Source organism: Mandrillus leucophaeus, unplaced genomic scaffold (assembly GCF_000951045.1).
Source record: "Mandrillus leucophaeus isolate KB7577 unplaced genomic scaffold, Mleu.le_1.0 Scaffold228, whole genome shotgun sequence".
NCBI classification, from domain to species: Eukaryota; Metazoa; Chordata; class Mammalia; order Primates; family Cercopithecidae; genus Mandrillus; species Mandrillus leucophaeus.
The window spans coordinates 1997567-2019633 of NW_012102343.1; the positions used below are offsets into that span (position 1 = coordinate 1997567).

The 22067-nt window shown below is 50.6% G+C and overlaps 1 protein-coding gene across 2 annotated transcripts in view; it reads left to right on the top strand.

Moving 5' to 3' along the window:
- The window catches only part of JDP2 (Jun dimerization protein 2), a 40579-nt gene extending 18902 nt beyond the window's left edge, over positions 1-21677 (top strand). For both annotated transcript variants that reach the window (XM_011981560.1, XM_011981558.1), the window contains exons 3-4: positions 12638-12742; positions 20519-21677. In XM_011981560.1, the coding sequence (XP_011836950.1) occupies positions 12638-12742; positions 20519-20704 (291 nt within the window). In that variant the 3' untranslated portion in view covers positions 20705-21677. The remainder of the gene's footprint in view (positions 1-12637; positions 12743-20518) is intronic.
- Positions 21678-22067: the final 390 nt, after the last annotated feature.

Consider the following 22067-nt stretch of genomic DNA (forward strand, 5'->3'; position numbering starts at 1 on the left):
GCTGCACTCCAGCCTGGGGTTCAAGTGATTCTCCTGCCTCAGCCTCCTGAATAGCTGGGATTACAGGTGTGCGCCACCATGTCTCGCTAATTTTTGTATTTTTAGTAGAGACGGGGTTTTGCCATGTTGCCCAGGCTGGTCTCGAACACCTGAGCTCAAAGTGATCCGCCCGCCTTGGCCTCCCAAAGTGCTGAGATTACAGGCGTGAGCCACTGCGCCCAGCCTATCTATCTATCTAGCTAGCTAGCTAGCTATTACCTACCTACCATCTGTAACTAACTACTAATCTGAATGTGCAAGAAAAACAAAAGACAGGAATAATTTGGATACAAGATTATCAGAAACCTGCAAATAGCCCAGATAACCTCTGAGTTAAAGGTTTTGCACCAGCCAAAACACATCTTTTTGTTCTCATTGAATGACTATAATAAGGATATGATGCAATTGTAAGCCCTTAAGTAAGCCCATAAGTAAAATATATACTGCCTTAACCTGTTGAGTATTTTGTGGTATCATTTGAACAAGACGTTTCTGTTGCTGAAACCAATGGATGCTACTTAAAGTGGGGTCAGCATCTGGGAGCTTGTTAGAAGTGCAGATTCTTGGGTCTTCACCTAAACATACTGAAGCACACTCTCTAAAGGGTGGGGCCCAGAAATGCGTGATGCAATAAGCCCCCCAGGGCATTCTGATGCTCTCTGCACATGCAGAGCATGTCTACATGGTCGCCCCGTCCAGCTCTGACTGGCAGAGATTCTGAGAATAAAGGATCTAAAACCACATTTTTCTCAACACCTATCTCAAGCTTCCTAGATGGGTCCACCTGCCATTGGATACTCATTAATGCGTATGGTCCCCTGAATCTGTGTAAGGCAGGGGTTGCCTTCTGAGTCAGCAAACACCTTAGCGTTTCCAAACCAGTTATTTCCATGTCTTGAGATGCTCAACATCGCCGTGTCTGTGCCCTAAGGGACTTCCCAATTAGTTAAGCTGCCAAGCTTGTCAATAGGCTGGTTCCTTCATTGTTTTAGAAGAGAGAATCAGAGAAGCTGTTCTCATGCCAAAGGAGCCCTCATTTACTGCCGCTGACCCAGAGTTCTCAGCAGTTCTGGTCTGATAACTGAGCATCCACTCCGTAGCCCTGGCAATGGGGAGCTCTGTGTCCCACTCCATCTGCCTCAGTATGGCAAAGCCCTTCCATACCTCCTCTCTGCACCTAAATTGCATCCATCTCCTTAAATAAATCACTCTTGGTAAAACCCCTCTTCCATCCTCCGGGCCAGATATTCCTGGTTGTGAACTGTGTGGCCCTCTCACTTCGGTGGGGTTTATATTAGCTGGTGTTCAGTATTCTTGATGGAGAGTTTGCCTTTGCTGGGAGATTTGTCTGTTATCTGTGCCTTGTGCTTGAAAAGACTGGCTGAAATGCACGTTTTAGCCACACACCCTGCATACAGATTAAATGGAACTGCCTTGGTGGAGAATAATTAAGCCAAGGACCTTGTTTTTCACCTTCATGATGAAAGACAAATGACTTTCAAAGGCTTTAATAAGATGGCACTTGAAATGTTCTCCTACTTTGGCCAGCTCGGGACTTTCAGAACAGGCTTGTTCATAAATATTCTGTGCAACGACTGCATTTTCATTTAATTGTAGATAGAGTCATTTTGCAGGAGCTCTTGTCTCCATTTTTGACCCAGTGTAATCAAGGCATATTACACCATTTGTTGTTGTTAAAGAGTCAGTTTCAGCTGTATTATTAACTCTTTGAGAAGAAGACAGATTTTTCCCTACCAGATGCATTCTGCTTCTCACCAGTCTTTTGGGGGTGGTGAGGGTCTTGTGGGGGCCACCATTTCTCTCCTTTTCTCATCTTTTGAAGTGACTGTCAATTGGACAAGAAAACAGATTGATTGCCTAGTGGGAAACGAGACCCCACTAAATCATAAATATGAAATGGGCCTGAAATAGACATATTTCAGCAAAAGACATCCTTCCCCAAATAGCTCTTCTCCAGCAAAAGGATTTCCTAGCAATCATCATCTCTTTTCCTCTTCAGTGTTAGGTTTTCTGTCTGTGCCAAGGTGATTTTTCCTGCGTCTCCTGGACTCGTTCTCACTTTTGTAGTAACAGTGTTTGCTCTTTCCTTAGCAAAACCGGCTGTAAATGGGTGTCACCCTGCCTAGCTGGCTTTCTCAGGCTTTGTTCCAAACACAATGCTGTCTTTTCTTAGCTGTGGAAATGGGACTGTTCTCCACTGGTTTTTGAGAGAATGGCCTTTTCCTATTCTGTTCATATAAACCAGCCTCACACCTCGGCGGCCTATTGTTTTTGGGGATCTGTTAATGCAGAAGAAGGTTTTTACTATGGACAAGGGGAGTTGGGAGGGCCGTGATCAGAGACATGCTGCATCTTGCTGAGATGTGAGGAGACCGAGGAGTCAGTTTGGAAGGATCCACCCGTGGGCTCTGATGCCCCACAAAGATTGTAGGGTGTCAGGCTTTCAGTTCATACAGAGGGTGTCCCCTGCCTCTTCCCAGAAAGCAGTAGCCTTCCAGTTGGTCCTGTCACTGTCTGACCCAGGACCTGGGCACACTCATTTCCCTTCTCTGGCCTTGAGTTCCTGACCTGAGGTTGCAGCCAGGATCCAGGGTCTCTGGATCTTCTCAGTTGCAGAATCTAAGGCTGGAGCTTAGTTTGCAGCCCTGCTCCCCACCGTTTCCTGTAGATGCTGTGCACACGGAGCAATGGCTTATCCACCCGCGCCCCCAGCCATGGGAGCCGAGTGACTCATGTTGGCAGGTGGAGCCATTGCCTCTGCCAGCTCTTGTTCAGAGCCTTCACCTGGTGGTTGGCTGAGCTGATTTGAGTGAGCACAGCGTCCAGTGTGTGGGTTTGTTCACAGGTGAATGTGCTTGATTACATCCTGGTGTTGGGGGCAGCTGAAGTGAAGTGGAAAGAGCCCTGGACTTGGAGTCAGGAGTTCTGGGTTCTTGCCCAGGTCACCAGCTCTGTGGATCAGGCCTCCCTTCCTCCCTAGCCATGCAAGGTGCTGAGCACACAAAAAGTCAGTAAGATGCAGACTTTGCCCTTGTGGAACTCCCAGTTTAATGGAGAAGTCAGAAACAGAGAATAGAATATAATACAGTAGGGGCCAGGATACGCTCAGAGCAGAGGGACACTTCCTCAGCCTACAGGGCATGAAAATCAGGGAGGGCTTCCTGTAGGAGGTGATGCTCCAGCTGCATGTACAGGAGACATGAGAAGTAAGCTAAGGGGACAGCAGGGCAAAGGCATGCAGGCCAGGGAAGCGTACGGTATGTAGCACCTCAGTGTTTCAGGAGCATAGAGCGGAACCCTGGGATCGACAGGTGGTAAGAACACAGCAGGTGGGGCCAAGTCTCAGCAACCTCATTTGACATAGGAGCTTGGGCCTCATCCCGAGGGTAAGGTGGACAGTAACTGGGTCAGATTTGCATTTTAGAAAGATTCCGTCCGATGGCTGGGGTGGAGGATGGTTGTGCAGGATCTGGAGGCCTCCTGGGGGCCTGGGGCAGTGGTCCAGGAGAGAGAGTGAGCCTGGAAAGTGACAGTGGGGGCGGATGGGGGGAGCAAATCTGAGGAAGATTTAAAATCTAGAATTGGATGGCTGGTGTGATCAAAATTGGAGATAACAAGAGGGATGGGGTTATGGCGAGGCTGGTAGTGAGCCCTCAGGGACATCCACATTGAGCGTCTGGTCCAGCAGGCACTTGGATATTTGGGTCTGCAAATCCAGATTTGGTTGGCATTAGTGTATGGGTGGTGGCTGAAACCATTGGGCAAATGAAAACGGAGACCCACAGGCCATGCATATCGAGTGAGGAGAGTAGCAGGCCAAGGATGGGACCTGGAAAACAGCCCCGAAGGGATGGGAAGAAGCAGGAGACTGGAAAGGCAAGGTCAGAGGATGGGCAGGTGTCGGGGAGCAGGTCCAGGGCATGGAAAATTCAGGAAAGAGGGATGATGCACAGTCAGGCAGAGCCTCCCAGGAGGATGGACTGAGCAGTGTCCTCTGGGCTGGTCTGTGAAGATCCAATCCCTGTCTTCAAGAGCAAGCCATTTCCTTCTCTGGAACTCAGTTTCCTCATCTGTAAAATCTAGGGATTAGCCTTGGTGCTTCCAAGAGCCCCTGGCACTAAGAGTCTGTAAAAGCAGAAACTTCTCTTTTCTTTTTCTTGAGACAGAGTCTCGCTCTGTTGCCCAGGCTGGAGTGCAGTGGCACAATCATGGCTCACTGTAGTCTCAACATCCTGGGCTCAAGCAATCCTCCAGCCTCAGCCTCCTGAGTGGCTGGGACTACCGGTGTACACCACTGTGCCCAGCTAAGAAACTTCTTATAAGAATTTAGGGGGTACCCTTCCTACATCCCACCCCTTCTCCCCTCAAGCAGGCCTACGCTGCCCTTGAAGGCTGGATGAATAAAAACCCAGAGAAGTCAGAGCTGGAAAGGACTTTGCGGAGATTTTAGTCCAGCCCACCGTGTGGAAGGTAGCCTGATGGAATGGAGTCAATCCCTGTCTTTTCCCAGCTCGGCAGCCTCGGGCAGACACTCCACCTCGCTGAGCCTCAGTTTTCTCACTTGTAAAATAAGGCCTCTGAGACCCACCTTGCAGGTGTGTTTGAAGGTTAGTGAGAACTGGGAGCTACTTGTGCTTATTAAAGATGAGCCTCAGGACCTGAGAGCTGACCTGATTGACTCGAGGTCACAGAGTAGGGCACTGTGGTGACCAGAGCCCAGGCTCCTGAGGACAAGTGCGCTAGGGTCAGCCGCCTGCCAGAGGTCATCAACCTGCAGCCGTGGGCCAGTGCAGCCCGCAGATGTGTTTTGTTTGGCTCATGCGGTGTTCCTTTCAAAATGGAATTTGTTGCTGACATTCCAAATTGGGAGATTTTACTTTAAAAATTTATATATTTTTGAAAACTTGGAAGAATTAGCAGCACTGAGCCTCCATCCCACTGGGGTAGTGTCCCCTCCCATGGCAGGAGGGGTGGGCACCGCCCCATCCAGCCCTCCTCCCTCACTAATGGTGAGTTGCTTGCTTGACCCCTGAGGTGATGTGAGTTTGCAACCCCAGCCTTAGACTGACCGTTTGTCTTGAATTTTCTCCTAAAGCCCTGCCCGCTGTTCACTGAAACAGCTCAGTATTTCACAGCTGAGGTCCAGACCTTGGCCACTGAGTAAGAAGGCCTGGCAAGAGATGATGGGAGAGACAGGAGGGCAGAGAGTTTCCAACAGCTCAGCCCCATGGAGGATGCTGGGAGGGCCTGGCCCCTGCAGGCTGCTGGGGGTCAGCAAGGGAGTTGGCTGAGAGCCCCTGGGGTTTCCTCATTCCTCCCTCCTGGGGTGGGAGGAGGCTGTGGGCCTAGCTGGCTGGGCAGGCCACGGTCTTGTCCCTGAACTGCCCTACTTTGTTGATAGGGGGTGGGGGAGTGGGGAAGGACCGCAGCCCCTGGCTCAGTGCAGCCCTGTTTATGTGGGGGAATGTCTGGTATGTTTGGTATTTGGGTGTTTACTTCCCAGGGTGCTCATGGGTCCCTGGTGTTGAAATGTGGCTCCTCCATACAGGGGGGCCCTGGTGGGCCCGGCTGGCTGTGCGTGGCTCGAGGCTAGATTTGGAGGCTGCGGGGCTGTTACTCCAGGCCTGCTCACTGACAGCTCAGCACGCCCAGAACCCCCCACCCTGCTCCTCCCTCTCTGCAGGTCTCCTTTCTGTGCCGCATTCTGCCCGGAGGCAGGCCAGTGTGCCGCTGCTGCAATAGCACCGCCTCCGCCTTGCCTGGGAAGGCAGGCAGGGAAGCTGGCATCACGGAACTCTTCCTGTGCTCCTGGCTCTGGGCTGGAACCCAGTCCCCATCACTACCATGTGTGGCAGGGCTCAGTACCTTCCTGTACCAGTGAGGAATGGAGGCTCAGAGAGGCCAAGTAACTTGCCCAGGAGCACACAGCTGGTCTACAGCAGAGCTTGTGGAGGAACTCAGGTCTTAAAGACCACCCCCCAGCCCCACCAACCAAAGCTCACACTGTCAACTCTGATGCCTCAAGTCTCAGATTAGCCTGGTTCTCTCTGCCCAGGCAACAATTCTTAGTATGAGACGGAGCCCTTCGGACCTGTGCTACTCTGGTTAGTGCTAGGGTTTTTTGGTTTTTCTTTTTTCTCTATTTTCACTTATTACTTCCTTTCTTTGTCCATGTGAGAGTTTCTTATTTTCAGTGCCTTGGGTTGAGAATGTCATTTCTCTTTCTCATTCTGTCTCTTTGTGGGTCCTGCAAGCTATATTTTTGAAAACGCTTATGAAAAGTCAGAATTCAGAATCACATCTGGGCTGCTGTTTGTCACTGCGGAAATGCCACGCCACCTGCAGACCAGGCGTGAGAAACACAGAAATGGGTGAAGGTTAGGCCAGAGAGGAGCTGGTGACGTCCCTTCCTTTAAACCGTGGAGCTTGAATGTTACACCTTCATGTAAACTGTGCAATAACGTTTTTTAAAACATGTTAAAAGCTTCTAACTCTAAGGGCAGTGACCACGCTTAGACCACCCACCCCTTGAAGAGCGGGATGTGCTCGGGCCCTGGGGCCCAAAGACCTGGATTCGAATCCTGAGCTGTCACTGAGCATCTACGCAGCTTTGATATTCGTAGTTTCCTCATCTGCAAAAGCAGGGAAGCTGATAGAGCCGTGCTGGGTGACTTACTGGGACAGCAAATTAAATGTAGTTAATTTAGTTAATAAACACCCATTCTGTGCCATGCTCAGCTCTGGTGCAGTGGTGAAGGTGATGATAGACTGAGGTATTTATATAGATTAACTATGAATAGATTAACTAAGGTTTTCATGGGAAACTGACAGTGGGCAGGCAAACATGCATGTGAAAAGGGTAAGTGCTATTAGTGAACGCACCTTGAAGGAAATACACAGGGAGATGGTAACAGGACAGGGCTTTCAGTTTAGGGTGGTCAGTAAAGAAGTCAAGAAGTGGCAGCAGAAGGAGCAGCAAGTGCAAACCCAGGGGACAGGGAAGAACTTGTCGTTTTGAGGGAGGGGAAGGAGGCCTGTTGTTGGAGTTGAGGGGTAGAGGAGGGCGATGTAGTGGAAGGTTAGAGAGGCAGGAGGGGCCAGTTTTCTCGGTTCTGTGGGTCACATGTGATGGAAGCTGTTGGAGGGTTGTAAGCAGAGGAGCTGACTTGTGTTTTAGCCAGGAAGAGCCCTTAGGAGCCATTGCAGTCTTACAGGGCAGAGGCGACGAGGGCTTGGACCAGGCTGGAGGCAGCAGGGATGGAGAATGTGGTGGACACCTTAGAGATGTATTTTGCAGGTGGAATCATTACAACCTGCTAAATGGCCTGTTTGAGTCCTTAACTGGCTCCAGGGCAAACTTGTCTGGGCACACAAATCTGCGTGCGCACGTACTGCATGCAGACCCTGATTCAGTAGGTCCCGGTGGCCTTCAAGACTGCATTTCTAACAAGTGCTCAGGTGAGGCTGATGGTGCTGTCGGTCAGCCACATTCCACAGTGCCTGACTCCTGGCAAACGTCCAGGAAGTGCTCGCTGTGGGGATGACCACGGGCCCTGTAGGAATCTCCCAAGTGCTGCTGTCATTGACCCCTGCCTGCAGGCCCTGACTGGGGCCAGGACTGGGGGTGGACTTATGTCAATCACAGAGATAGATTCATACACGGAACAGTCCTCTTTGCCCATCAGGTCCATTCCCGTTTTACCCTGCTCTGTGCCCCAGGTGGCCCATATCAATGGACGACATTACCCAGGAGTCCTTCCACTCTGGCTTCTGGTTGAACTTGGCCATTAAGAGGCTCCATCCCCCTTTCCCTCTCTTTGCCTGTTTCTTTGTCTCTCTGACCCTCTCTTGGAGCTGCGTGGTTGTCTCTCTCTTGCCATGTGGTCTGTGGTCTCTGCTCACCCTAAACTTCACAGCCCGATGTTCCTCCTCTCCAGGCCTGTGACTGAAGTTGGTTGCCTGGCCCTGCATGACCCCTCAGTCCAGCACTCAGCATCTCCCAGACCAATTTAAAATTCCAGGACAGTGAGTACAGCTCGGCTCAGCCGCTCATGCCTCGTCCAGTCAGCTGTGGCAGAGACTTGAGAACAGGCTGTCTGAGGAGAGGTCTGGGTGAGGCGGGGCTGCTCCACATGAGGACCCTCATGGTCCTAAGTCCCCAGGTCTCTCCATCCAATGTGAAGTGTGGCGCAGCAGCACCCCTCACTGCCGGGATCCAGATGACCTTGCCCTTGGGCCTTCCTGGGAAACTGCGGGAAAACAGAGCCAATGCTAAGTTTGCGAACAGGGAAAAGCATGCTCCCCTCCCATCCCCAGCTCGCATCTCATGGTTCTTTAAATGTATTGAGCTGCCTCCTCCTCAAACATCCTGATTCTTCCAGCTGTATCTGCAGAAACAAATCATTGTCAGCCAGTTTGGGGTTCCGGTTTCAGATGTCAGAGCCGCGTGTGGTACAAATACTCTCTACCGTCTTTCTCCCACACATGGGCAAATGCTTTAGAGAATTCAAGAAGCACCAGGAAGAAGGAGGCAGCAGCCCTGACTCTGGGGACGAAGGAGTCCCAGGGAGGGCTGGGGAGAGTCTCCAAGTTAGCTGTGAGGCATGAAGGCAGAGGGGCTCTGCCAAACGCCTGTCTCATTTCTGGTAGGACCTTAACAGATGTTTTCTACATCTCTGGGCAGCTCTTAAATAGCAGCGTGAGGATTTAGGGGTGATGCAGCACAGTTTCAATGGGGAAGGTGTGAGGATGGGAGTTTGGGAACATCTTGCCTCATTGGGAGATACCAGCCAAGGTTGGGGGAATGGGTGCAGGAAAGGCCTGGGGCTGGGCTTGGAAGCTGGTGGTGGCTGTGGAACTGGGGGCTCTAGGCCTCAGCACATACCCTACATTTTTTCCTGGCCTGCTTAGGACTCATGCAGACTTGCCATAGCTATCAGGGGCCTGTGCCCCCAAATCTAAACTCTGCCTTCAGCCAGTGTGCTTCTAGAGAAGGCAGGCTCCAGTCTTTAAGCTTTGCTGGCCTACTATAAACAGAGAGAAGAGGCCACCCCAGCAGAGAAAGCTCCCGTGAGTGCTGGGGAAAAGGCCATGTAGATCCAAACACGGGTAATAAGTCACTTTGTAATGAAAGAACCCAAGCCTGTAGCATCTCTCTCCGGAATCCTGAATTCCAGTCATTCATCTGAGTGACATTTGTTGAGCCCCTCCTGAGTGCCATGTGCTGTACCAGGTGCCAGGGATGCTCAGGTCCCGTCCTCCAGGCTAGCAGGGAAAACAGGCACCCACACAAACCAAGGCTTGTGGTAGGATGCGATGGAGACCCCTACAGTGCTGTAGCGGCGCCAAAAAAGCAGCAGATTCTTTTTCTTTTTTACCTTTTATTTTAGGTTCAGGGGTACATGTGCAGGTATGTTATGTAGGTAAATTCGTGTCCCAAGGGTTTGTTGTTCAGATTATTTCATCACCCAGGTTCTAAGCCTAGTAGCCAATAGTTATTTTTTCTGATCCTCTCCCTCCTCCCAACTTCCACCCTCAAATAGGCCCCAGTGTGTGTTGTTCCCCCTTTGTGTCCATGTGTTGTCATCATTTAGCTCCCACTTATCAGTGAGAACATGCAGTATTTGGTTTTCTGTTCCTGTGGTAGTTTGCTAAGGATAATAACCTGAGCTCCATACACAGTCCCACAAAAGACATGATCCTATTCCTTTTTATGGCTGCATAATATTCCATGGTATATATGTACCACATTTTCTTTATCCAGTCTGTCATTGAGCATTCAGGTTGATTCCGTGTCTTTGCTATTGTGAATAGTGCTGCAATGAACATACACATGCATGTGTCTTTATGGTAGAACGATTTCTATTCCTTTGGGTATATACTCAGGAATGGGATTGCTGGGTTGAATGGTAGTTCTGTTTTTAGCTAAAAGCAGCTGATTCTATCTGGGGAGTCAAAGGACCCTTCCTGGAGGAGGTGATGTTTACTCTCGAGGTTGAGTAAGAGTTTAACCAAGTGGGAAAGGAAGGATATCTCACTCAAGGCTGAGAGGGCGTGGCTGCCTTGGAGAAGGGTGAGACATTTGGAGTAGAGGGTGATGCAGGAGGGGATGAATGTGACTGGAGCGGGGAGGAGGAGCGGCCCCTGACCTGGGCCTCAGCCTGGCCCAGTTGATCTCTTAAACTTTCTTCCAGCTCTGAATCTCTTTGCATTGCTGCTAAAGCAGCTTCCGTCTGCTTCTGACTTTCTGTGGAATAAGGCCATGTGCAGGGCAGGAGTAGGGAGTGAAGCCTTGGAGGACAGAGGTTGCTTGCTCAGGGGAGGACACAAGGTCCTGCAGTACCCAGGCTGCACACATCACCTTGGCAGTTTGTGGGCAAACCCTCCTGGCCGAAGGGAGATTGCACCGCCAGCCACTTCCTCCAGTTCCTTCCCTCTGCCTGTCGTCACGGTTACCTTGGCCTTGTTGGGGGTGAGGTTAAGGTTGGGCGGAATCAATTGCAGCCAGGTTTCTATTTTCCCAGATACAGGTCAGCCAGAGGAGCTGTCACTTCTGGTTCAGTTTCAAAGAAGGCCAAGGGACTGGGAGGTGCTTGGGTGTGGCGGTGTTGACGAGGCGCCTCTGCAGCTGACTCCCAGGTGGGGTGGGAGTCGGGCAGGGAGAAGCTCAGAGGTGGTGAGGAGGCAGAAAGGGGGCTGCCCTGCCAAGGCCTGTGCTGATGGCCGTGGTGCTGGTCTCGGGCCCAGGCACTCTGTCCTGAGCCCCCAGAGCATGCTGGGAGTGTGCAGAGAGAGGCTGTTTATTTTCCTGGCCTATAGCCCTTTGGGCTGAGACCTCGTTCCAGGCCTTGGGCTGCCAGAGTCACCCCCCGCACCCTTCTCCCTGGCTGGAGAAGTGAGAGAGTTGGCAAGCCCAGGGCAATCCAACGGCTTCTCTAATGGCCTATGACTCTGGGCTGTCCCCAGCCCAGCTGGTCCTGGGTGTCCTTCAGATTTTCCTGGTAGGTAATGGACAGCAAGAGGTGCCACATCAAAGTGCTCCTGACGGACTGGGGCTGTAAGGGCTGGTGGTCAGGAGCAGGATGGTTGAAACCACTGAAATCTGAGTTTGAATCCTGACTGCTATTTTCTAGTTGTATGGCCTTGGGCAAATGGAACTATTGAGCCTCAGTCTCACCATCTGTAAAATGGTACAGTAATAGTAACTTCCTCATAAGACTTTGATGGTGAGGATTAAAGGATATGTGTTTAAAGCATTTAGCAAAGTAGGCAACAAATGGCACCTCTTGTTATTATTACTAATGGAACAATAACAACAGCAACTTTGATTCGAAGTCTGTGCTAGTGGGCAGTGAGTCTCCTTCTCCCCATTCGAGGGGTCCTGTTTCATGCATAGTGAATTTCTTAACATGTCCTGAGGAAGAAGCAAGCCCGGAGACTCAGGAGGCCCCTTGCTTGTGCCCCACGGTCCTTCAGCTCTTCCACAGGTGGGCATCCTAGGCTGGGGAGACTGTTAGTGGCAAGAGGAAATGGATCCCAGCATTTGGAAGGACCAAGAAAGGAATATTGGGTATGGAGGGGCAGGGAAGATCTTAAATCCCAACAGAAGGTAAGTGGAGAAGACAAAGATAGTCAAGGAGGTGGGAAGGGGTGGCAGTGGAATGTAGAACCTGTGTCCATGCCCAAGGCGTTTTTAAAGGAAGTGCTTGGGAACGACTGGCCTGGAAAATTGTACCCAGAGGGCTTGGGCTGGGCAAAAGAAAAGGCCGTCACCGCCCGTTGGGTGCCACCTCTATGTGAGTAGACTTGCCAGGCTCCTGGCCTCCTGAACTCCTCATCTGGCTTTAATCCTTTTCTCTGCTTTTGCATATTCTTCCCCCAGGATGCCCACCTGTGGGAGAGCTGAGGGACCCTGGGGACAGAAGCAAGGGGCCTCCTAAGTCTCTGGGCTTGCTTCTCCCTCAGGACATCTGAACCCAGATATCTGTCTTAGTCCATTTTGTGTTGCTATTACAGAATACCACCAACTGAGTAATTTATAAAGAAAAGAAATTTATTTCTCACAGTTCTGGAGGTTGTGAAGTCCAACAGCAAGGTGCTGGTGTCTTGTGAGGGCCTTCTTGCTGCATCATCCTAGGGCAGAAGGTGGGAAAGCAAGAGAGTACAAGAGAGCAAGAAAGGACCAAATTTCCTTTTGTAACAAACCCCCTTTTCTAATAACAACATTAATCCATTCATTAATATTGTTACTAATCACCTCTTAAAGGTGTCACCTCTCAACACTGTTGCATTGGGGATTAAGTTTCTAACACTTGAAGTTTGGGAGACACATTCAAACCATAGCAGAATCTCTGCCCTTTTTGGCCTCTGACTCCTCCCTGGGATGCTCTAAGAGGATCCTTGGACTGGCTGGGAGATACTTCCAATGCTCCAGGCAGTGAGCTGGCAGAAGTGATCACTTGTTCACTGCCAAGACATGGGTTAGAAAGATGAAGTTGTCCCTCTGTCTGTGTGTCAGGAGAGAAGCTGTATTCCAAGCCTGCCTCAATGTCTAATCAGTGGCTCTGTGCCCTCACAGCTAGATGAGGAAGAGGAGCGAAGGAAAAGGCGCCGGGAGAAGAACAAAGTCGCAGCAGCCCGATGCCGGAACAAGAAGAAGGAGCGCACGGAGTTTCTGCAGCGGGTGAGCTGACTGGGTGGGTGGGGAGGTCTGCCATTCCTTGGAGTGAGCTTGTGTACTCTGGACCAGGACAGGCCATCAGATGTCTCTGTAGTCAATGAGCATCTGCTGGCAGCTGCCAAAGCAGCCTTGACCCCTCTGCTCTTTGCTACCTCCTGTTTCCTCTCCCATCTCTGAACTAAGACAACTAAGGGCAGCCTTCAGCAGTTCCTGCCCACACAACCCCTGGAAGCCCAAGAAGGAAGGAGGAGCCAAGTTCCCCTCCACTGAGGATGGACCCTTGGTGCTGATTGACCCAGATCGTCCAGGACTGCCACTCTCTATTTTGGTTCCCTGGTGGCTACCAAAGTTGTCTAGGGTGGGTGCCAGTGAAGCTAGGTAGTAACATCCTGCATGTAGGCACTGGACACAGCCTCTGGCCTGGCTACCTATGCACAGAGAAAAGCTCCTTCCCTTAGCTGCAGGTGGCTTATCCAGCCCTGCATGCCATCTGGCCAGCCCCTCAGCTCCACTGACAGTGACCTCAAAGCTCTTTGATGCTGCCTCTGGGAATCAGAGGTCAGCTCTGCATGCAGAGGTCAGCCAGGGGTTGCTTTTCCTCCTGGCCCTACCTGCCCTTTCATTTGGAATGTGCCAAGCAGGATGTTTGTTCTTTTTCTCTCGAGTCCTGCCTCTTAGAGCTTCCCTGCATCTCAGAAATGGTGGCTGGCAGTGAGGAAACATGACCAGAAAGCTAATCAGTCCAGGCCAGGAGTCTCTGGTCTTTCCACCCCTAATCATTGTTTCACTGCTGAATAATAATAATGATAATGTATAATAATAACAGAATGGGGTAGGTCCTATTCTGTAAATACACAGTAATTAACAATAGTTGCCACTATTTGTAAAGTTGGGTGCTGTGCTAAATGCTGTATGTACATCATCTCATTTTATTGGGATAATAACCATATGAAGTGGGTAACTTCATTATTCTCTTTCTACAGATAAGGAAACTAAGGAAGTGTGGGGGCTAAGTAATTTGTCCACATTTCTGCTATATTGGCATTCATTCATTCATTCATTCATTTGCTCTTTTGTTCATTAATTGATTCAACAGGTATTTTTAAGCATGTACTAAATGTGCATTCTTGTGTTGGGTACGTTCGGGGCACACAGGAAGGAGCAGACACAGTCCTCCTGTGGGAGCTGGAGAGACAAGGCTAGATTGGCCTGGTGTTCTTGGACTCTGGAGGGTCTGTGGGGATCTTCTCATACTTGCAACAAGCAGAGAGCTATTCTGTGGTCCTGGGTGTAGACGGCATGGGGCCATGTATCTACCTGCAGGCTGTGAGTGTCCAGGGCAGAGAATGGTTACTGTAGACAGGAGTTAGACTCCTGGATCTGGGAGCCCGTTGGAAGAGAGGGTGCTACAACACTGGGCTGGGAATCTTCAGGAAGTTTCTAAGACACGAGCCTTCAAGATGGATGAAGTGTCACATACCTCATTTCCAGCACCGAGTGCCTGCCATGAGCAGAGCTGGATGAGAAACAGCAGGGACTAGAGAAGCTTCGCGTGAGATCCCTGCCTTCAAGAGCTTGTCAGCCAATTGCTAGGCGAGATACGCCTCAGCTGATAGCATGTTAGTGACACACCAGTGCAATAAAGAGTTGGTGCCCAAGGAACGGCACTCACTGCCCTTCACATTCCAATAACACTAGCTGAGCACCTACGGTGTGCCAGGCATTTCCCATGTTTTATTTAATCCTTATAACATTCCAGTGAGATAATATTATTTATCCCCATTTTAGAGACTGACCTGTGGCTCAGAGAGGTCAAGTTACTTGGCCAAGGTCACACTGCTAGCGAGTGGTAGGCTTGGATTTATTCATGCTTTGCTGATCCACTCATCCATTTAGTAGGTGTGTAGTGAGTGCCTGGGACACAGAGGGCAGGCAGGCGGTGTCGGCAGTGGGATGGGAGGCAGGAAACAAGGAATAGTGACGTGTGCCGAGCGTTGTGTCTGGCAAGCCCAGCGAGCTGTGAGAACACACAGCAAGGGCCCTGTCCTGGTCTAGGCTAAGGAAAGGCTGCTTCCATCCAGACATAAAAGAGGAGTAGGAGCAGCGAGATGGAGGCCCTAGGGGGTTATGAGGAATGGAAGGGCTCAAGCAAAGGCAAAAGGTGCTGTTTAAGGACGTGTTTAAGGCATTGGAAAGGAAACCAGCTGGAGTTTAGAGTACCAAGCGGTGGGCTGGAGAGGCAGGCAGGGCCCAGATCCCTCATAATAGGGTGATGCTAGATGCTGGGTTGCCTGAGGCATGCCCAGTCTGTGTCTGTTGTCCTGGCCTAATAATTAGTAGCCGCTTCCTTCACTCTCAGAAGTGCTGCGCTAGGATGATGAATTATATGGTCACGGAGAGCCACTGAAGGGCTGCAGGAAGGGAGACGCATACCTTCAAAAGATCCCTCTGGCGGCAACGTGGGGCACAGATTGAGGTAGAAGGATCAGTTTTGGAAGTGTCGTGTTGTTCCAGTGAGAGAGAAGCGTGCGGCCTTGGGGTCTGGGAGGAGATTTGGGCAGCATTGTCTGGGCCCAAGCCTAGCCCTCCACTCACCCCTGTGTTCTCCTCCTCCTCCCCAGCCTTGGAAGCAGAGGTTGGGTGTGAAGTTTAAGGCATGAATGCAGGCGGCTGTGTTGACAGTCAGTGCCTGCAGACCTGGGGGATTCTCTTGTAGTTTATTTTTAATAGGTAAAATACAAGGCTCAGAGATACATATATTAACTGTTAATAAATATTAATTATTTTTGAAGTAAGGGTATATATACATTTCGAACACATATCTACAGGCGGCCTTTCATAGCCAAGCATTCTGCATCTGTGATTCGACAAACAGCAGATCAAAAATATTCAGAAAAAAAAGCATCTGTACTGAACACATGCAGACTTTTTTCCTTGTCATTATTACCTAAACAACACAGCATAGCAGCTATTTACATAGCATTTACATCGTATTAGTCATTATAAGTAACCTAGAGATGATTTAAAGTATATGGGAGATATGTATAGGCGATACCCAAATAACACTCCGTTTTACATAAGGAACTTGAGCATCCTCGGATTTTGGTATCCTCGGGGAGTCCTGGGACCAATTGCCCACGGCTACTGAGAGACAACTGTATATATATATTATAGGTAAAAAACCACCGTCCCACCCTTGACCCCTGGACACCCAGATCTACACCTGCAAGATTCTTACTGCATCTCAGAGTTTGCCTGCCTAGACTAGCCGAGCCCTGAACCCGGGGGAAGAGGCAGGCCTTGGGAGGGGTCAGGGCCACACCCCACAGGCCCTGGGGCTACCTCAGTACCTCCTCCAGTCTGCAGTCAGGAGCAGTGGCCCTGAGGCTTCTGCCTTGTATAATGCTGGCAGCTTCTCTCACAATGCTGTCCTAACCCAGGTTCTTTAGATGTTAGTAGCAATAATGCTATCTCACATTCCTCTGGTGCCCTCTGGTCTTCACCGCCACTCTCTCCTTGATGGTCACAGTGGCCCTGGGAGGAGGAAATGCAGTCCCATCCATTGATGAAGTTCAAGGTCACACAGTGGCCGAGTCAGGACGAGAACCTGGGGCTTCCTCTGTGCCCCACACAATATTCAGGTTGCCCAGACTCAAAAGAAATTAGGAAACTCGTTCGCAGAAGCATAGCTAGCAAGTAGCAGAGTCAGGATTTTAATCCAGACAGGTCTTTCAGGCTCAAAGGGCATATCAGGCTGCTTCTCAGCTCTTACAGAAAGTTAGTGGAATTCTATTTTATGTGCCTTAGAATAGCTTTTTAAAAATATAGATTCAGACGATCTTTTGTTGTTGCTATTGCTGTTTTTGAGACAGAGTCTCACTTTGTCACCCAGGCTGGAGTTCAGTGGCACAGTCATAGCTCACCGCAGCCTTGTACTCCCAGGCTCAAGTGATCCTCCCACCTCAGCCTCCTGAGTAGCTGGGACTACAGGCACACCACCACGCCTGGCTAATTTTCTGTTTTTTGTAGAGACGAGGTTTCCGTGTGTTGCCGAGGCTGGTCTTGAACTCCTGGACACGAGTGATCCTCCCACCTCAGCCTCCCAAAGTGCTGGGATTACAGGCGTGAGCTACCATGCCCAGCCAATTTAAACAATCTTAATGCTTAAAGTCCCCTGGGCCAATCATCATATTTTCTGGGAGGAAACTGAGGCCCAGAGAGAGGAAGTGACGTGGCCAAGGTCACACAGCCAGGATTAAAAGCCAGGACACACAGCCCTTCACCTTGTATTCTTTCTACTGCCTTTGCCGACCACAGTGTAGGAGGCAGAACCTTAACATGTACTAATTCTATTCTAAAATAACAAATGGTTTCATTTTCTCTGGGGCAATAAATATCTAACAGAAGGCAAAACAATAAACAAAAATGCAGCCGGAGGTACATGCTTCATAATTAATGCGAGAAAGATCTTCGCTTAGTTCCTTCATTAATTAGGAAAACAAATTAGGTAATTGCTGTTATAAAGTCACAAACCACTTCTACAATCATGGTTTTTTAAAAAGGATTCTTCTGAACTCAACTTATACTTACACAATAAATAAATATGTAGAGCCAACCAATAACTCTTTGAGTGTGGAAGGCAGTAGAACTAAAAGGCAGTTAGTTACATCCTGGCCGGGCACGGTGGCTCATGCCTGTAATCCCAGCACTTTGGGAGGCCGAGGCAGGCAGATCACTTGAGGCCAAGAGTTCGAGACCAGCCTGGCCAACACAGTGAAACCCTGTCTCTACTAAATATATAAAAATTAGCCGGGCGTGGAGGCACATGCCTGTAATCCTAGCTACTTGGGTGGCTGAGGCACGAGAATTGCTTGAACCTTGGAGGCAGAGGTTGCAGTGAGCCAAGATTGTGCCACTGTACTCCAGCCTGGGTGACAGAGCCAGACTCCGTCTCAAAAGAAAAAAAAGCAGTTAGTTACATTCTGACAGCCAGTCAGAATTTGGGATATTCCATGATATAACCTAACATTTAAAACCCACAGAATATAATGTTCTTTGTATGAGAGCTGCATGAGTGAAGCAAGTTACCCTACACGGCACTCATCTTTTTGTGTGATACAGACGCTCCCATAGAGTTGGTTTGACACGTGGTAATTTCTAGGAGGCAGATCTATGTGTGCAGTGCTATTGAATTCTGCCTGTCAGAGGCTTCCCCTTGCATGTCCAGTTTTAACTTCAAACTCACTGTACCCAAAACAAACTCCTCCTTTTCCTTCCCGCCACTTTCCAGAACAGCTCCCCTCTCAGGCTCCATTCCTCAGACCCTCCATCGGGTTCATAGTCAGCTCTCTGCCCTATCTCCTTCCTTCTCCAAATCCTGCCAGTCACCAAGATCTGCTGATTTTTATTTGAGACATCTTCCTTCTTTCCCTCTCTTTCTTCTTTATGCTATTCTCTTGCTTATAAGTTACAGTAAGCCTCTCTGTTTGGTTTACAAAGTGCTTTTCCCTGTGAGTTCATCTAATCCCCAAGAGCCTCACCTGGCTGCAAAGAAATAACTGAGGCTCAGAGAAGTTAAGAAACTTGCTTCTAGACTCAGATTCTCAACCCACAAGCTTTCCAGAGCTACGGGCTGGCTCTCAACCCACCTTCTCAGCTTTCTACCCTACTATGTCCTAAAGCGAGCTGTGGTCACAGTGGAATAGTTTTCCCTTCTAAACCCATCCTAAGCTTTCCCATGCCTGGGTCTTTGTTCACTCAGGGTTCTCCACCCGCAAGTCCCTCCTTCCCCTTCTCAACCCAGCCTGAGTCAACCCATCTTTCATGCACAAGGTCAGACCCGCTCTTTAGCCCTCTCTAAGGTCTTCTGAACCCTGGGTGGCTGATGGTCACACGGCAAGCTCTGCCTTGTTGCACAGATTGCTTCTTCCGCTTACGGTGGAAACGCCACAAGAGCCAGTTGGGGACTCATGGCCCTTGGATTCCCCGGGGCATTCACTGTACACAGCAGGGCCTCAGCAAACACTCACGGATGGGTGGGTTACCCTGACACTCCCTTGAATCGGAGGCTCAGGAGAGTTTGACGATGGAGCTAAGTCCTTGGGCTGGGGAGACCGTGATGGTCAGAGGGTTTGTAAGAAGTTCCCAAGGTCACCAGAGAGTCACCAGTGAGCAGGGGGCTGACATTGGCACCTAACTGCCCCAGCCTGAGGGCTCACAGGCTTCCATGGATTCACACGGGGTCTCTCCTGGCCCTCCGAGATGCGCCTCTCTGGGAATTCTCAGAACAGAGGACCAGGCCAGCTTCCCAGTCACGTCCCAGCCTGTGGAACCAAAAACCACCAGAGCTGGTTTTTAATATTTTCCCTGAGCATTTTTTTTTCCTTTAGTGAGGCTGTTTTCTCTCAGCGTCTGGTCACGAGGCCTGCCCGTCTCAGCAGTTCTGAGTTCCCGGGCACTCATGCTGCCGCCTCGGAGATGAGCACAAGGAACAGTTCGGTCAGACCGGCTGTGGGAGAAAGACGGCACCCTTGGAGGGAGAGGGTTGGGCCCACCGAGGGTTCTGGGGACCCCCTGGGGAGGCCACTCCACCTGTGCCCTGCCAGGAGGACCAGCAGGCTTATGGGCTCACAGGCCCTCTGGTTGTCACATACGCAGCTGCAACTACTGCTTGCTCTTTGATACAGGTTGCTCAATCTCTGCACTATCGCCATTTTGGACTAAATACTCCCGGGGCTGGCCTGTGCATTGAAGGGTGTTTAGAGCATCCCTGGCGTCTACCTGCTAGCTGCTGGTAGCACAGCTCCCCCTGAGTTGTGATAATCAAAAATGTCTGCAGACATTGCCAAATGTCTCCTAGGAGGCAAAATCAGTCCTAGTTGAGAACCACTGGTCTGAAACTTTGCTGGTCCTCAAATAAATGTCAACTCTCAAAGTTTTTAGACATAATCCAAGAAAAATTATTCGGATGCTGTTTTACTGTTCAACTCCCCAAGCCTTGAATGGATATGCCCATCTCCCATCTACACTATGGACATGTAATCCTCGCCACCTCCCGAATCAAATCGTCAACCTTCCTTTCTTCCCCTGGAACCTCTCCAGCTGAGCTGGAAGTTCCCTGGAAATCTCACTCGAGGTCTATTGGAAACCTCATTTGGGATCCAGCAGGATGACTGCTGATTCCCTGTCTGTGGGGAAAGCTTCCAGATTATAGGGATAAGGAAGAGGCTATTGAAATAATTACAGACTAATAGCTAGGAAGCACATGTTTTAGAAGGAATAACGACCACACTGCACTCACTCATCCCACCGGCCAAGATATCTCCCACATGTGTCTGTCACACATCAAAGCACATTGCCATTACACCGCCATCTGTGTCCCCCTTCAGGGACCCCCATGCTTGCTCCATAGACGTTCTCTAGGTCCACCTGGCCTCCTTTCTTTGCCCACCCTTTCTTTCTTATGCAAAGGCCCTGAGGCAACAGAGTATTTGGCATATTTGAGCGATAGCAAGGCGGTCACTGAAGCTGGGGTGGATCGAGGGAGGGAAGAGAGGTGGGACGTGAGCCTGGCTGGCCCTAGAATATAACCTGAATGTAACGCCAGTGTCACCGCTGTGGCGGGCACTGCCTGCAGAAAGTCAGTTAGCCAGGGGCTCAGGAGCAGGGTCTGTGCTTCCTCCTGCAGAAGACAGGCCAATGCCAGCCCAGCATGCCCTGTGCCTCACCACAGAGCCAGTCCCCGTGAAACTCACAGCATGCTTCTGTGTTTGCACACAGGAATCGGAGCGGCTGGAACTCATGAACGCAGAGCTGAAGACCCAGATCGAGGAGCTGAAGCAGGAGCGGCAGCAGCTCATCCTGATGCTGAACCGACACCGCCCCACCTGCATCGTCCGGACCGACAGTGTCAAGACCCCTGAGTCAGAAGGCAACCCGCTGCTCGAGCAGCTCGAGAAGAAGTGACCATGGGCTGGGAGGAGGTGGAGGAGGAGGAAGAGGAGGAGGACAAGTGACGAAGAGGGAGGAGGAGGGGGGCCCCAGATGGCCCTTCGGTGCATGAAAAACTGTACAATGAGGTTCAGCACAGCCAGCATCAGCCGAGCTTTTTTGTGAAACTCAGATCAGCCACCCAGGGGGAAGAGCGGGCTGAGGAAACCCAGAGGGACCAAGCGCTGAGACCAAAGTTGACCCTCGGGTAGGGCTGTCCTGCCTGGGGCCCCACTTGAAGGAGGCAGGACAGAGGCACCGAGGCCAGGGAGACGCCCAGTGAGGCAGCCCTGGGCCCTCCTCCGGCCTCTTCACCAGGGCACCCACCCGAGGAACCTCCGAACAGCCAGGAAAAGCCATGAGTTGCAACCAAAATGAGGCTGAGGACAGAACTCAGAATGAAACTGCAACCCACCTGCCCCCAGCCCTGCCCCTCACCCTGATGCGAAGCTGGAGAGGGGCGTGCTGCAGGGCCCTGATGCCCCCACCCACCTCGGTCCAGCGCGGCCCTGCCCAGGAGGCGGCAGCCGGGCGCACCCTCGCCAGCCCTGCTGGAGTTTGCTGTGGGCACTGAGGCGCGGGCGCCCTTCCAAAGCACATACTCACCGAATGTTTACAGACTGGCTGTCCTGGCAGGGCTTTCAACTGCACATGTTTTTTATACTTTCCTTTTTTTTTTTTTTTAATATTTTTTACAAAAAAAAGATTTTATACAAGCAATATATATATGGATTTCTATAATCACTCGATGTGATACAGTATAAATATGCTATGGTTTGTTTGTTATGAACAGATAGCCACCAGTTACGGCCGTTGTGTGTAACTCCTAAGTACTGTAGTCTCTGGGTGTCGGGGGTGGCCAGGGCGGGGGCGGGGTGCATTTCCATCCTTGTAAACCCTTCATAGTACTCAGTCCTGTATCGCTCAGTAAACATTGCTCTTACGTACACAGCCGCCTTGCGTGGTGTCTGCCTGGGGAATGGGTGCAAGGCCCTCTCAGAGTCGGAGACTGTTTGGCACCTCTGCTGTAGGCCCTTCTGCTCTCACGACAGCTCTCCTATTTCACAGATGAGGAAGCTAAGGCTCAGAGACATTAAGCCACCTGCAGTTACTATTCTGAGAGCAGTCCGTGTGTTCACTCACTCTGCAGGTGTTTTCTGAGGGCCTGTTTTGTGTGCCAGGCCCTGAGAATTCACTGGAGGATGAAACAGACCTGAGTCTTGCCCTCTTGGGGCCTTCAGTAAGGAGTGAATCCTGTGCTTGCTCCACACATTGTCTCATTTCGTCTTCATGGCAGCCTTGCCAGGGAGCAACACTTGTCCCCAGCTCACAGATGGCA